Source organism: Bombina bombina, chromosome 7, assembly GCF_027579735.1.
Source record: "Bombina bombina isolate aBomBom1 chromosome 7, aBomBom1.pri, whole genome shotgun sequence".
In the NCBI taxonomy this organism is placed as follows: Eukaryota; Metazoa; Chordata; class Amphibia; order Anura; family Bombinatoridae; genus Bombina; species Bombina bombina.
The window spans coordinates 59,997,492-60,013,527 of record NC_069505.1 but is presented as its reverse complement, the minus strand read 5'-3'; the positions used below and the strand labels follow the sequence as shown (position 1 = coordinate 60,013,527).

Below are 16,036 nucleotides of genomic sequence, written 5' to 3'. Positions count from 1 at the left end.
TATACTAAATTTATTAACCCCTAAATCTAAGTCTAACCCTAACACCGTTGAGGATTAAGGTTGAGGATTGAGCTTGCATTTTATTGGCTGTTCTAATCAGCCAATAGAATACAAGCTCAATCCTATTGGCTGATTGGATCACCCAATAGGATTGCAGTTCAATCCTATTGGCTGATTGCATCAGCCAATAGGATTTTTTCAACCTTTATTTCGATTGGCTGATAGAATTCTATCATTTAAAGAAACCTTCATTCCAGAAGAAGTCGCCGATTGAAGAGGATGCTCCGCGCCGGATGTCTTGAAGATGGAGCCGCTCCGCGTCGGAAGGATGAAGATAGAAGATGCCGTCTGGATGAAGACTTCTGCCCATCTGGAGAACCATTCTACCGGCTTCGTTGAGGACATCTTGCCGCTTGGATGAAGACTTCTCCCAGCTTCGTTAAGGATGGATGTCGGCTCTTCAAAACTGTATGTGGATCTTCAGGGGTTAGTGTTAGGATTTTTTAAGGGTGTATTGGGTGGGTTTTATTTTTAAATTAGGGGTTTGGGCCGCAATAGAGCTAAATGCCCTATTAAGGGCAATGCCCATCCAAATGCCCTTTTCAGGGCAATGGGGAGCTTAGGTTTTTTTAGTTAGGGTTTTATTTGCGGGGTTGGTTGTGTGGGTGGTGGGTTTTATTGTTGGGGGGGTTGTTTGTATTTTTTTTTACAGGCAAAAGAGCTGATTTCTTTGGGGCAATGCCCTGCAAAAGGCCCTTTTAAGGGCTATTGGTAGTTTATTTTAGGCTAGGGTTTTTTTTTATTTTGGGTGGGCTTTTTTTATTTTGATAGGGCTATTAGATTAGGTGTAATTAGTTTAAAGATCTTGTAATTTGTTTTTTATTTTCTGTAATTTAGTGTTTTTTTGTAATTTAGCTAATTGTATTGAATTTAGTTAATTGTATTTAATTTAGGGAATTTATTTAATTGTAGGGTTAGGTTAGGTGTTAGTGTAAGACAGGTTAGGTTTTATTTTACAGGTCAATTTGTATTTATTTTAGCTAGGTAGTTATTAAATAGTTAATAACTATTTAGTAACTATTCTACCTAGTTAAAAAAAATACAAACTTGTCTGTGAAATAAAAATAAACCCTAAGCTAGATACAATGTAACTATTAGTTATATTGTAGCTATCTTAGGTTTATTTTATAGGTAAGAATTTAGTTTTAAATAGGAATTATTTAGGTAATGATAGTAAATTTTATTTAGATTTATTTTAATTATATTTAAGTTAGGGGGTGTTAGACTTAGATTTAAAGGTTAATAAATTTAGTATAGTGGCGGCGACGTTGGGGGCGGCAGATTAGGGGTTAATAAATGTAGGTAGGTGGCAGCTATATTAGGGGCGGCAGATTAGGGGTTAATAATATTTAACTAGTGTTTGTGAGGCGGGAGTGCGGCGGTTTAGGGGTTAATATGTTTATTCTAGTGGCAGCGATGTCCGGAGCAGCAGATTAGGGATAATAATTTTATTATAGTGTTTGCGATACGGCAGGGACTCGGTTTAGGGGTTAATAGGTAGTTTATGGGTGTTAGTGTACTTTTTAGCACTTTAGTTATGAGTTTTATGCTACAGCTTTGTAGTGTAAAACTCATAACTACTGACTTTAAAATGCGGTACGAATCTTGACGGGATATGGTGTACCACTAATTTTTTGGCCTCCCAGGACAAGCTCGTAATACCGGCGCTATGGAAGTCCCATAGAAAAAAGACTATACGCAATTTGCGTAAGTTGATTTGCGGTAAGGCCAAAAAAGTGTGCGGTGCCCCTAAATCTGTAAGACTCGTGATACCAGCGGTAGTAAAAAAGCAGTGTTATGAGGCTTAACGCTGCTTTTTTACTCATAACGCAAGACTCGTAATCTAGTCGAAAGTTATTCCAATATTCATTGCCATCTGAATCTAGCAAACATGCGGATGCACAGATTTAAAACCAAACTGCTTAAAAGGACGTTAAACACTAGATAAATGCCAGGTAGAATGATGCATTCAAAGAAAAGATTAGTCTGAGAATAACACGTAGATGTATTTTTTAAAGTTTCATTAGCTGTTTAAATAGTGACAAAATAAGTGTAAAGTTTTAGGAGGATATTTATCAAAGCCTTAACTATGCTTCATTAGCCGGCACCAATACTCTTGCCTAACATCGCCTAACATCGCGGCTGCAGACCTGAATATGATCTCCATATTTATAAAAAAAGCTGGCAAACAGCCGCGCACCAAGTACGGGGTGATGTTGTTGTTAACTAACAGTCATCGATCTTGCTGCTATTCGGCTTTTTACCAACTTTATTTATACCCTGTCACTAAACGCCGCCACTATACTAAAATGTTTAACCCCTATCCTGCTGCTCCCGGACCCCGCCGCCACTAAATAAAGTTATTAACCCCTATTCCGCCGCTCCTGGACCCCGCCGCCACTGAATAAAGTTATTAACCCCTATTCTGCTGCTCCCAGACCCCGCCGCCACTGAATAAAGTTATTAACCCCATCCCGCTGCTCCCGGACCCCGTCGCCACTAAATAAAGTTATTAACCCCTAAACCTCTGGCCTCCCACATTACTACCATTAACTAAACCTATTAACCCCTAAACCGCCAGCCCCCCACATCGCCATAAACTAAATTAAGCAATTAACCCCTAAACCTAACAACCCGCTAACTTTACATTAAAATTACAACATCTCTATCTTATAATAAATTAAAACTTACCTGTAGAATTAAAAGAAACTATATTAAACTATTAATTAACCTACCCTAACTATTATACTAAAATTACATTAAATTAGCAATTAAATTAACTTTATTAGAGATTAAAAAACCCTAACCCTACTCAAATTATTTAAATCTACAATTAAAAATTACTAAATTACAAATGAATGGATGAAGACTTCTTGCTGCCCGAATTAAGATTTCTTGCCGGCTGGATGGATCCTTCAAGCGGAACTTCAAGAACTGTGGATCGTCGGGGGTTAGTGTTAGGTTTATTTATGTTTAAATATTTTTATTAAGCTTTTTACAACATGAATACAACAGCATACAAATTGTAACATAAAGTAAATACACCAAAGCCCCTCTAAGTGGGGGTTAATTGGTATCATAAGTTCGTATTAATGTCTCTTAATATGGCAAAAGAGAAAAAAAAAAAAAGAAAAAAAAAGAGAAAGGAATAGAGAGGGAAAGGGAATTGCCCTGAAGTTTCAAAAATAAATCTGGAAAACACATGGGCAGAATAGGCCATATACATATAAAACAAAAAGAAAAAAAAGAAAAAATTTCAAACCAGGGGGGGAAATACATATTTTGTACCCACATCTAAGTTACATATATCACTTTCAAATATCTGACTTTACGAAGAGAAGAAACCAAAAAAAACACCCAAGAATTGTTTTATAAAAGCTACTTGGCCCTTCTCGAGCCATCACACCGCTGTTATTGTGTATATTTTCTTCTGATCCAACCCCTAAGTCTAGCATCTACACTGTATAGCATTCGTGTTATTCAGGACCCAATAGAACCACACCTTCTCGAATGACTCTCTGGTGTTCATGATCCATGAGGCAGATTCGTACATTCTAAATGTGTTATTTATTTTGTTTCTCACCTCCATCCATGATGGTTAACTTCTTTATTATAGTTTTTGAAACCTGTGTGTAATAAAGCTTGAGAAATATTAAGCTCTATCTCCTCCTCTAGAATCGAGCTAAGTAAAGTGGAGAGGGAGTGCCAGATCTATTTTACCCCATCACAATCCCACCACATATGTTTAAAGGTGCCTACGTTCCCACATCCTCTGTAACATAGGTTGGATGCAGCTTGTGACATATGGGAGGTTATGTTTGGTGTGAGATACCAACAAAATGCAATTTTGAGGGTATTCTCACGTACGTCTGCACTGATCAACCCTTTTCCAATGGAGCTAAATATATTCTCCAATGTATGTTTATCATAAGTGATGTTAATGTCATCTTCCCACCTACGCATTAGGGTTGTTTTAGGGGCATTGTTATCTTTCTGTATAGCTATATATAGAATAGAGATTGTATGCTTAGGCCTAGATGTTTGTGAGTACATGCTTTCCAGTGCCTTAGAGGGAAAAGTCCTAGCGTTGCCCATATATTTTCGGATGGAGGTGGACATCTCTAAGTATTGAAACCACCTCATCTCCAACGGGATCAGTTTGTCTTGAATCTGAGTGTAGGTCATAAGTGTGTTATTGAGTAAAGCGTCCGCTACTCTATACAGCCCTTTATTGGCCCATTTTTCTATAGTTGTATGAAGCTCTTGGGGCATAATTTTCCTAAGCAGAATCATCACTGATCTCGGAGGTAGTATAGTGTGGTGATCTCTTATCCATTTTTTGACTTGTCTGGTTGATGTATAAATTGGGGATCTATATATATATATATATGTGTATTACTTGTTTGGTCATTCCATAGTATGTCGTCTGCTTGTGGAAGTCCCTCTATCCCCGCTTCTAACATGGGCCAGACAATGTCCCTTTGTCTTCTCCCCATTAGTATTGTTTGTGAGATTCTGGCTGCCTTGTAGTAGTCAATCAGGTTTGGGACACCAACCCCTCCCAGAGTTTTATGCTGTGTCAGAACCAGTGAAGGGATTCTCGCTTTTTTGCTACCCCTAACGTAAGCTATTAATTCCTTTTGTAATGTAGACAGTTCTAAGGTCAGGATTAGTATAGGTAGTGTGCGAAATAGATAGAGTAAACGTGGGAAAACATTCATTTTGATTGCAGAAAGTCGGCCATACCAAGAAAAAGTATATCTCCTCCAACTCTGGAGGTCGTTTCTTATGGTTTTAAATAACGGTGTATAGTTATATTTATATAGTTGGTGATTTTGAGCTGTCAGTTGGATCCCCAGGTATCTAAGAGAATGTTTCACCCATTTAAACTCAAAGTTAAGCTCTATGGGGTTTTTTGTATGGGGGGGGGGGGGGTAAAGCTATTGGTAGTGCCTCACATTTCTCGAGGTTGATTTTATATCCCGATATCTGTGAAAACCGATCGAGGAGGTTGTACAAATTCGGGAGAGACAGCAGGGGTCTTGTAACGGTAACCAAAATATCATCCGCAAAGAGGGTGAGCTTGTAGTGTTAGGTTTATTTAAAGGGACACTGAACCCAAAAAATGTATTTCGTGATTCAGATAGAGCATGAAATTTTAAAGGACCAGTCAACACATTAGATTTGCATAATCAAAACATGCAAGATAACAAGACAATGCAATAGCACTTAGTCTGCACTTCAAATGAGTAGTAGATTTTTTTTATAACAAATTTCAAAGTTATGTATATTTCCACTCCCCTTGTACCATGTGATAGCAATCAGCCAATCACAAATGCATATACGTATAGTCTGTGAATTCTTGCACATGCTCAGTAGGATCTGGTGACTCAAAAAGTGTAAATATAAGACTGTGCACATTTTGTTTAATGAAGTAAATTGGAAAGTTGTTTAAAATTACATGCTGTATCTGAATCATGAAAATGTAATTTAACCTGAGTGTCCCTTTAAGTAATTTTCTAATTTGCTCCTATTATCAAATTTTCTTCATTCTCTTGGTATCTTTATTTGAAATGCAAGAATGTAAGTTTAGATGCCGGACCATTTTTGGTGAACAACCTGAGTTGTTCTTGCTGATTGGTGGATACATTTATCCACCAATCAAAAAGTGCTGGCCAGAGGTCTGAACCAAAAAAAAAAGCTTAGATGCATTCTTTTTCAAATAAAGATAGCAAGAGAACGGAGAAAAAAATAATTGGAGAGTTGCTTAAAGTTGCATGCTCTATCTGAATCGCGAAATAAAAAATTTGGGTTCAGTGTCCCTTTAAGGGTTTTTTGGGTGGGCTTCATTTTTAGAATAGGGTCTGGACAGGTAAAAGGGATAAATGCCCTTTTAATGGCAATGCCAATACAAATGCCCTTTTCAGGGCAATGGGGAGCTTAGATTTTTTAGATAGGCTTTTTATTTGGGGGGGTTGGGTAGGTGGGTGGTGGGTTTTACTGTTGGGGGTGTTTGTATTTATTTTTACAGGTAAAAGAACTGTTTTTTTGGGGGCAATGCCCCGCAAAAGGCCCTTTTAAGGCCCATTGGTAGTTAATTGTAGGCTAGGTTTTTTTTATTTTGGGGGGCTTTTTTATTTTGATAGTGCTATTAGATTAGGTGTAATTCATTTTTATTTTTGATACTGTGGTTTTTTTCTCTGTAATTTAGTGAGGGTTTTTGTAACTTAGCGTTATTTTTTTTTTTTGTAATTTTGTAATTTTTAATAGTAGATTTAAATAATTTGAGTAGGGTTAGGGTTTTTTAATATGTAATATAGTTAATTTAATTGCTAGTTTAATGTAATTTTAGTATAATAGTTAGGGTAGGTTAATTAATAGTTTAATATAGTTTCTTTTAATTCTACAGGTAAGTTTTAATTTATTATAAGATAGGGATGTTGTAATTTTAATGTAAATTTAGCGGGTTGTTAGGTTTAGGGGTTAATAGATTAATTTGGTTTATGGCGATGTGGGGGGCTGGCGGTTTAGGGGTTAATATGTTTAGTTAATGGTAGTGATGTGGGGGGCTGGCGGTTTAGGGGTTAATAGGTTTAGTTAATGGTAGTGATGTGGGGGACTGGCGGTTTAGGGGTAATAACTTTATTTAAGTTGTGGCGGGGTCCGGGAGTGGCGGGATAGGGGTTAATAACATTATGTAGGTGGCAGCGATGTCGGGGTGGCAGATTAGGGGTGTTTAGACTCGGGGCTTATGTTAGGGTGTTAAGTGTAAACGTTACTGGTTTTCTACCATAGAAATCAATGGGATATCTGGCAGCATCGAACATGAGCTTTCGCTGCTTTCAGACTCCCATTGATTCCTATGGCATCTGCGGCCTCCAGGGTGGCGGATTGAAAACCAGGTATGCTGGGCCGGAATAGCCGCGAGCGTACCTGTTAACTATTTGATAACTTTTAAAAAGTGTCAAATAGTGCCGAATGTGTATTCGGAACATCTGTAATGATGTAAGCATCGATCTGTGTCGGATTGAGACCGGCGGATCGTATGTTACGTCACAGATTTCAACTTTTGTCGGTCTGTAGGCTTTGATAACTAGGTTGAATCAAGCTCGCCACAATTACGCTGCGGAATTCCAGCGTATTTGTGGTTGATGACTTGATAAATATCCCCCTTAGTGTCTATAAAACAATGGGAGCTGCCATGTTGACAATTATAAATAGGTCACTAGAATGTGCAGCCAATGGCTGTGTGGAATATAACAGTGTTCTGCACTTTAATTTCTAACAGAAACTGAAAAGTTCACAATTTCAGAATGGAATTACAGGCAAAGGGGACAAAATAAATAATGAAAGTATATTGCAGAGTTTTTTTTTATTCATACGAATGATCATTTTATATTACCATCTAAAAGTGTTTAATGTCCATTTAATGTAAATGTTGTAACATTGTGTGCAAGATGATCTGTCATAAATATATTAATAGCACTGGGGTGACAGCTTAAGCACATTTCTTTTGTCCTCTAGTCACATGTGAGATTATAATCTTTCCGCTGCAAATGACCTTTGTATTACATAGGCCTTTAGAATATGCACTCATTTCTCTACCCACATGCAGATTATGAATATTTTCTTCAGACTTATGATACTATAGAATTATTGTGAGGCATTGAAGCTTAGATCATTCTAAATTCATGTTAAAATAGAAGAGGTTTGCTAAAAACGTCACCATATAAATAGAAATCTATATTTATTCTCTGTTAATGCTTAGAGGAAATCATGTGAACTTTCTCAGCTTTTAGTAAAACTGTAACTTTTACACAGATGCTTCTGGGAAATAGTCATCTATCACATTTTTGATCCTATCTTTTGACTTAGTGGATTGTGGAATAACAATCTTAATGCAAAACTATACAGAACTTTTTAGGTTAAATTTATACCACACAAATACTTAGTCACATTTAATTCAAACATATATTTGATAAACAATTGCATTTATATTTTCTAATACAAGTTTTATTCTAGTCAGTCAAATAATACACCATGTGGAATGAAGGGAAATGGATTGAAAAATGCTCCCCCCTATATCTCAGACCTTGTCTCCAGATTCTCTCCTTCCCGTCTGCTCCGCTCTGCTCACAACCTCCTACTCTCCTCCTCTATTGTTACTTCCTCACATTCCTGTATACAGGACTTCTCCAGACTGGCTCCCATCTTGTGGAACTCTGCCTCGCTCCACAAGACTCTCCCCTAGTTTTGAAAGCTTCAAGCGCTCCCTAAAGACTCTACTGTTCAGGGATGCATACAACCTACATTAACGTTTCCTAATACCAGTTCCTCTCCTCCATTACTATCTTCCATGAACCCCCTTAGCATGTAAGCCGAGAGCCCAACTGTTTGCAGGTCACCTTCATAAGAGCTGACTACAACACTGCGACTCTCGGCCGGGCCCTCTACCCATTTGATCACTATAAATGTTACCTTGTATGCCGCCTATGTTTATAGCGCTGCAGAATCTGTTGGTGATCTACAAATAACCAATAATAATAATACTATCACTTACCCAACTGTGAAGACACCTCTATGAGAGAAAGCACACCTAGGTCATTGCTTACATAACCTAATTCAAATTCCAAGTTAAGCTCAATATCATATTTTATGGAATGTTTTCTTAATAACTTTAATGCTCCTTCAAGTGTACAATGAGGTGCTATCCCCCCCTCATGTCTTATCCGTGTAAACAATAATAATACATATAATTCCTACCTGAAGTTGTCTTCACTTCATTGGTGTTATTTCTTAGCCCAACAAATGAGAACTGATAAAGTCTCCAAGATCTGATGTCTCCCACATCAACCGAACTGCTTTTCCACTGATAAATAATTTCTTCCTTAGGATATCCATCTTCAATGCAATAAAAACAAAGCTTCAAGGGATAGTAAACACCAAAAATGTTATTGTTTAAAAAAGATTGATAATCCCTTTATTTACCATTCTCCAGTTTTGCATAACCAACACGGTTATAGAAATATACTTTTTACCTCTGTAATTACCTTGTATCTAAGCTTTTGCTGACTGCCTCCTTATCTCAGATCTTTTGACAGACTTGCATTTCAGGCAATTAGTGCTGACTCTTAAATAACTTCATGTGCCTGAGCACAATGCTATCATATGTTATATGAAACATGTGAACTAACGCCCTCTAGCTGTGAAAAACTGTCAAATGCATTAAAATTAGAAGCAGCCGTCAAGGACTTAGAAATTAGCATATGAGCCTACCTAGGTTTAGCTTTCAACTAAAAATAACAATAGAACAAAGCAAATTTGATAATAAAAGTAAATAAGAAAGCTGTTTAAAATGACATGCCCTATCTGAATCGTGAAAGTTTAATTTGGACTTTACTGTCCCTTTTAGAGTCACTTGAGGTTCTTCTATTTATTGTACAATAAACAGATTTTTTTCTAAGTTCATATGGGCCGAATTATCAAGCTCTGAATGCTCCATAACTTGTCCGCTTGCTATAGGATCGGGCTGATTGACACCTCCTGCTAGCAAATCTGTAGGGGGCGGCATTGCACAAGCAGTTCACAAGAACTGCTTGTGCAATGATAAATGCACAATAGCGTGCATAGGCCTATGATTAAGTGCCACTAGGGGGCGCGAAGCGCGTCAGGCCGTTTGACCTTTTTTTCTGTGTGTCTACCATTCATATGGATTTTTTGTATTTTATTTAAGCCCAATAAAGGACTGTTTTTTTACTTCTTCACGCACCCGTAATGCCTGCACTTCTTTTGTTTTGTATTACTGACAGAGGGTTAATCGCCCGCAGCTACGGCACTCCGCTCTGACAGCCTCTGGATTGGATAACATTTACCCTTGAAGCTCTAGTTTCGGTTCCGGTCTCATGCAGCCGCACAGCATGAACTCAGTTTGTCTGTTCGTACCCTTACCAGTATACCCTGGCTATAACAATATTTCATGAGTTTATCTGAGTCAAATAACAAGCCTGATAACGTTAAAAAGCCCAAATGTATACAAACTATCAGCTATATTACTATCAAGTGTTACACTGTGTATTCAGACTCTACTTTTGTTTAATTAAACAGCAGTGTACCGTTAATAAATAATGTCACTGTGTCTGTCATTATCTTATTGCTGGTTTTGGATTGTTTAGCAAAATGGTTAATCTGGAATGGCTCTGTAACCAAGGATGCAGGAAAATCGTGGTGTACCTGTATATGTGAAGGGATAGATAGATAGATAGATAGATAGATAGATAGATAGATAGATAGATAGATAGAGCTATAGGAACCAAACTGGTTATTATTTATATGTGTATTATCATTAAGAAAATAAAATTTGATTTAAATTTGATATAAAATTAAAATAACTAAAATAATGAGATCTACTTAAAAAAATTGATATTTTAGCAGGTAAATCCAATGAGAATTAATTCCAATAAAGAAATGACTGAGGTCAAATAAAATAAATAAATAAATAAATATGTTAGATTTTATTATTTAATTTAATTTAAATACCGTGGACTAAATAAATGTTGTTTTAGCCACTAGTAAAATGAAATTCAAATCTAAAAAGCTAAAAATATTATAAAAAATATATATAAATTGGAAACTATTAGAAACCAAAAAAGAAAAAAGCTAAAAAAGCTAAAATGATGGCGAGTGTAGGACTCACTGTACACTTGTTGTAGTCAATGATTGTTGAAAACAGCACTTATGTAATGAGTTCAAATGCTTAAAAGTTTAAAGTTTATTATGTAAGATAAATAAACAAAAAAGAACTCAGACATAAAACTCACAATAAACAAGGCATTTTTTCTAAGTTTGGGCTTACTGACTTAGTCTAACTCGTAGAAAGTATGAAAAAGTCAGATCCCAGATTGTGGAAAAAAAACGAGAAATTACAATACAATGGGGAGGTAAAATCTGTGAGAAAAAAATGTGATAAAAATGCTCTAAGAGTGGGTGTAAAAATTAGTGAATGGATAATGTGGCCTTAATTTTGCTGAACTAGTCTAAGTACTCCAACATTAGGGCAGGTAAACCCTAAAATAAATGCCTTTAATTTATGCTTGAAAAAAATATAAAAATTGCATAAAACAACAGTGTCTCATCTATTGAGGTAAAAAAGCATGATCAGCTTAAAATTTGCCAAAGCGTCACAGCGAGAGATTTTTTTTAAAATATATAATAATAAATATTAAAATTCAAATATGGCAGTGTAAATATTAATGGGTTGGTGTAATCAAGAGAAATACTACAGATCTATAAAGGAGAATTACTTATCTGTATATCTGTGTTGGGGTATAAAGTTGAAGAGCCAAAAAACTCTGTCTCTGACGAAGTGGGCATAGGACCGCAAGAACAAGTGACGTCACTTCCAGTTTTCGCATTGGGTCCACTTCCATTTTCACTGAAACCAAACATGCGGGCGTGTTTTTTGACTCTTCCACTTTATACACCAACGCAGATATACAGATAAGTAATTCTCCTTTATAGATCTGTAGTATTTCTCTCGATTTGTGATATCCCTTTAAGGGCTATCCCCTCCCAGCTTATTCTCCTCCCTTTATAAGGCGGCAATCTACTATCATTCCTTGCCTGAAAATTGAAGTGTCTTGTTTGCTAACACTTGTTAGCTTCTAGTTTTCATCCTTCAGGTCATACCTCGACAAGTTCAATACTTGTATCTCTAAGGATTCATTGGATTCAACTACAGTCCTTTTTGAACTTTCTATTTTTGAACCTTATCACTACACCACCGGATCTTCTTTCTCCGCGTCCCGGAACTAAGCCGCACACACACACAGCCTCTGACCGCTAACGGCTGTGATCTTTCAGAGCTCCTCTTCAAAGTGGTTGGGTATTGTATACTACACAAGTTAACAACTGGGAACAATTATATGCTTATGCTTGTCATACTTACCTTTGTCAATACGCATATTTAATTCATATGTCCGAACCTGCTTTGAACATTCATTATCTCTCATACAGCAGTACCTGTTACCAAACTCAGTATCGTATCTCAGCTTGCTATAATTCTTACTTAAAGATTAACCTAACATATACTGAATTACTTGGATTGTGTGATTTGACTGGATTTGTATATATTTTAGTTTGAGTGTGTGTGTGCGTGAAGACAGGAAGTGGAATTCATTAAGTCTTTTCTCTGAACCTGAGATTATCATATGTATTACTGCACAAGCATTCTACCTATACAGATATTAACTCCAATCTGAATATTTACTTATGGTCTGTAATAAGATTTCATAATAATTCGCTCACATTGCCTATGCAGATAATTCAAAACTTCATTTTCTGCTTAGATCATAAAAGAGCAACACAACCTTTATTTTATATCAAGTTACAGAATCTTATTAACAAAGTCTTTAATTTAAGACATAACACGATTACACCAACCCATTAATATTTACACTGCCATCTTTGAATTTTAACATGTATTATTATTATTATATATAATAAAAAAAATTCTCTCGCTGTGACGCTTTGGCAAATTTTAAGCTGATCATGCTTTTTTACCTCAATAGATGAGACCCTGATGTTTTATGCAATTTTTATATTTTTTTCCAAGCATAAATTAAAGGCATTTATTTTAGGGTTTACCTGCCCTAATGTTGGAGTACTTAGACTAGTTCAGCAAAATTAACGCCACATCATCCATTAAACCTTTCAACTATTTTACAAAAAAATATTAATATTTATATGAATAATTTTATCAGATAGTGTATATAAGAAAGTAACAATTTATTTAATATATTTATGTTGTGTTTGGTGCACATTATTTTTAACTCTTACAGTTTACGCTAGGTCTCCACTTTTTGTAGTATGCGTGCAAGTTAGCACGGTCAAGATATTGCTTAGCACAGCTCTTGCTAACAATAGGACGCAACTTGTAATCTAGCTCAATATTTTTCTCAATTTGTTTACTGTTAATGAATAATAGTATTTATAAAACAACCAAGAAAAATAAAGTTTAATAAGTTCCATGTAACATAAGGAACAAATAAGTAGGGATGGGAGAATGTTTTGCAACATTCAACTAATTTTTAAATATTTTTTTGTTCGAATGGAATTCCGAATGTTCATATAATGTTCATAACTTTAAAAAACGTTTAAAAATATTTGTTTGAATAATTTAATGTTTAGCTATGTATTTTTTTAATCAAATGAAAAATTATTATTAGCATTCGATTTCGAATAAGTATTATGCAAATCAAAATTTTAACATTCAATTTAGAAATTATCAGGTAGATTATAAATTTTTGTCGGTAAGGCTTGTGTTGCTAACGAGCCTTTTTTTTAACGCTCCCTTAAGACAACGCTGGTATTACAGGTTTTTTTAAACCCGGCGTTAGCCGCAAAAAGGTGAGCGTAGAGCAAAATTTAGCTCCACATCTCACCTCAATACCAGCGTTGCTTACGGTAGCGGTAAGCTGGCTAAACGTGCTCGTGCACGATTTCCCCATAGGAAACAATGGGGCTGAGCCGGCTGAAAAAAACCTAACACCTGCAAAAAAGCAGCGTTCAGCTCCTAACGCAGCCCCATTGTTTCCTATGGGGAAAGGAATTTTATGTCTACACCTAACACCTTAACATGAACCCCGAGTCTAAACACCCCTAATCTTACACTTATTAACCCTAATCTGCCGCCCCCGACATTGCCGACACCTGCATTATATTATTAACCCCTAATCTGCCGCTCCGGACACCGTCGCCACCTACATTATACTTATGTAACCTTAATCTGCTGCCTCCAACATCGCCACCAGCTACATTATATTTATTAACCCCTAATCTGCCACCCCCAATGTCGCCACAACCTAACTACATTTATTAACCCCTAATCTGCCGCTCCGGACACCGCCGCCACCTACATTATAGTTATGAACCCCTAATCTGCTGCCCCCAACATCACCGACACCCACATTAGATTTATTAACCCCTAATCTGCCCCCCAACTTTGCTGCAACTATATTAAATGTATTAATCCCTAATCTACCGCCGCCAACTTCGTCGCCACTATAATAAAGTTATTAACCCCTAAACCTAAGTCTAACCCTAACACCCCCCTAATTTAAATATAATTTTAAAAAAAAAAAAATTACTACAATTAAATAAATTATTCCTATTTAAAACTAAATACTTACCTATAAAATAAACCATAAGATAGCTACAATATAACTAATCGTTACATTGTAGCTATTTTAGGATTTATTTTTATTTTAAACTAATTACACCTACTCTAATCCCCCTAATAAAATAAAAAAGCCCCACAAAATAATAAAAATCCCTACCCTATACTAAATTACAAATAGCCCTTAAAAGGGCCTTTTGCGGGGCATTGCCCCAAAGTAATCAGCTCTTTTACCTGTAAAATAAAATACAATACCCCCCCAACATTAAAACCCCCTTAATAAAACCTAACACTACCCCCTTGAAGATCACCCTACCTTGAGCCGTCTTCACCCAGCCGGGCACAAATGGACCTCCAGACCGGCAGAAGTCTTCATCCGATCTGGGCAGAAGAGGACCTCCAGACCGGCAGAAGTCTTCATCCAGGCAGCATCTTCTATCTTCATCCATCCGGAGCGGAGCGGGTCCATCTTCAATTCAGCCGACGCGGAGCATCCTCTTCAAACGAAGTCCAAGCGAAGAATGAAGGTTCCTTTAAGTGACGTCATCCAAGATGGCGTCCCTTGAATTCCGATTGGCTGATAGGATTCTATCAGCCAATCGGAATTAAGGTAGGAAGTTCAATCCTATTGGCTGTTCCAATCAGCCAATAGAATGTAACCTCAATCTTATTGGCTGATTGAATCAGCCAATTGGATTTTTCCTACCTTAATTCCGATTGGCGGATAGAATCCTATCAGCCAATCGGAATTCAAGGGACGCCATCTTGGATGACGTCATTTAAAGGAACCTTCATTCTTCACTTGAACTTCGTTTGAAGAGGATGCTCTGCGTCGGGTGGATTGAAGATGGACCTGCTCCGCTCCAGATGGATGAAGATAGAAGATGCCGCCTGGATAAAGACCTCTGCCGGTCTGGAGGTCCTCTTCTGCCCGGATCGGATGAAGACTTCTGCCAGTCTGGAGGTCCACTTGTGCCCGGCTGGGTGAAGACGGCTCAAGGTAGGGTGATCTTAAAGGGGGTAGTGTTTGATTTTATTAAGGGGGTATTGGGTGGGTTTTAGAGTAGGGTTGGGTGTGTGGGTGATGGGTTTTAATGTTGGGGGGTATTGTTGTTTTTTTACAGGTAAAAGAGCTGATTACTTTGGTGCAATGCCCCGCAAAAGGCCCTTTTAAGGGCTATTTGTAATTTAGTATAGGGTAGGGATTTTTATTATTTTGGGGGGCTTTTTTATTTTATTAGGGGGATTAGAGTAGGTGTAATTAGTTTAAAAAAAAATAATTATTTTTTTATTTTCTGTAATTTAGTGTTTGTTGTTTTTCATACTTTAGTTTATTTAATTTAATTGTTATTAATTGTAGGTAGTTTAGGTAATTTATTTAATGATAGTGTAGTGTTAGGTGTAATTGTAACTTAGGTTAGGATTTATTTTACAGGTAAATTTGTACTTATTTTAGCTAGGTAGTTATTAAATAGTTAATTACTATTTAATAACTATTGTACCTAGTTAAAATAAATACAAAGTTGCCTGTAAAATAAAAATAAACCCTAAACTAGATACAATGTAACTATTAGTCATATTGTAGCTATCTTATGGTTTATTTTATAGGTAAGTATTTAGTTTTCAATAGGAATAATTTATTTAAATGTAGTTATTTTATTTAGATTTACCGGTATTTAAATTATATTTAAGTTAGGGGGTGTTAGGGTTAGGGTTAGACTTAGTTTTAGGGGTTAATACCTTAAATATAGTAGCGGCGACGTTGGGGGTGGCAGATTAGGGGTTAATAAATGTAGGTAGGTG

General features: G+C 36.5%; 1 protein-coding gene across 4 annotated transcripts in view; it reads right to left on the bottom strand.

Annotated features, from left to right (window-relative positions):
- The window catches only part of LOC128635752 (gamma-aminobutyric acid receptor subunit gamma-2), a 110,275-nt gene that overhangs the window by 60,819 nt on the left and 33,420 nt on the right, over nt 1–16,036 (bottom strand). For all 4 annotated transcript variants that reach the window (XM_053688869.1, XM_053688866.1, XM_053688870.1 and 1 more), the window contains exon 4: nt 8,824–8,961. In XM_053688869.1, the coding sequence (XP_053544844.1) occupies nt 8,824–8,961 (138 nt within the window). The remainder of the gene's footprint in view (nt 1–8,823; nt 8,962–16,036) is intronic.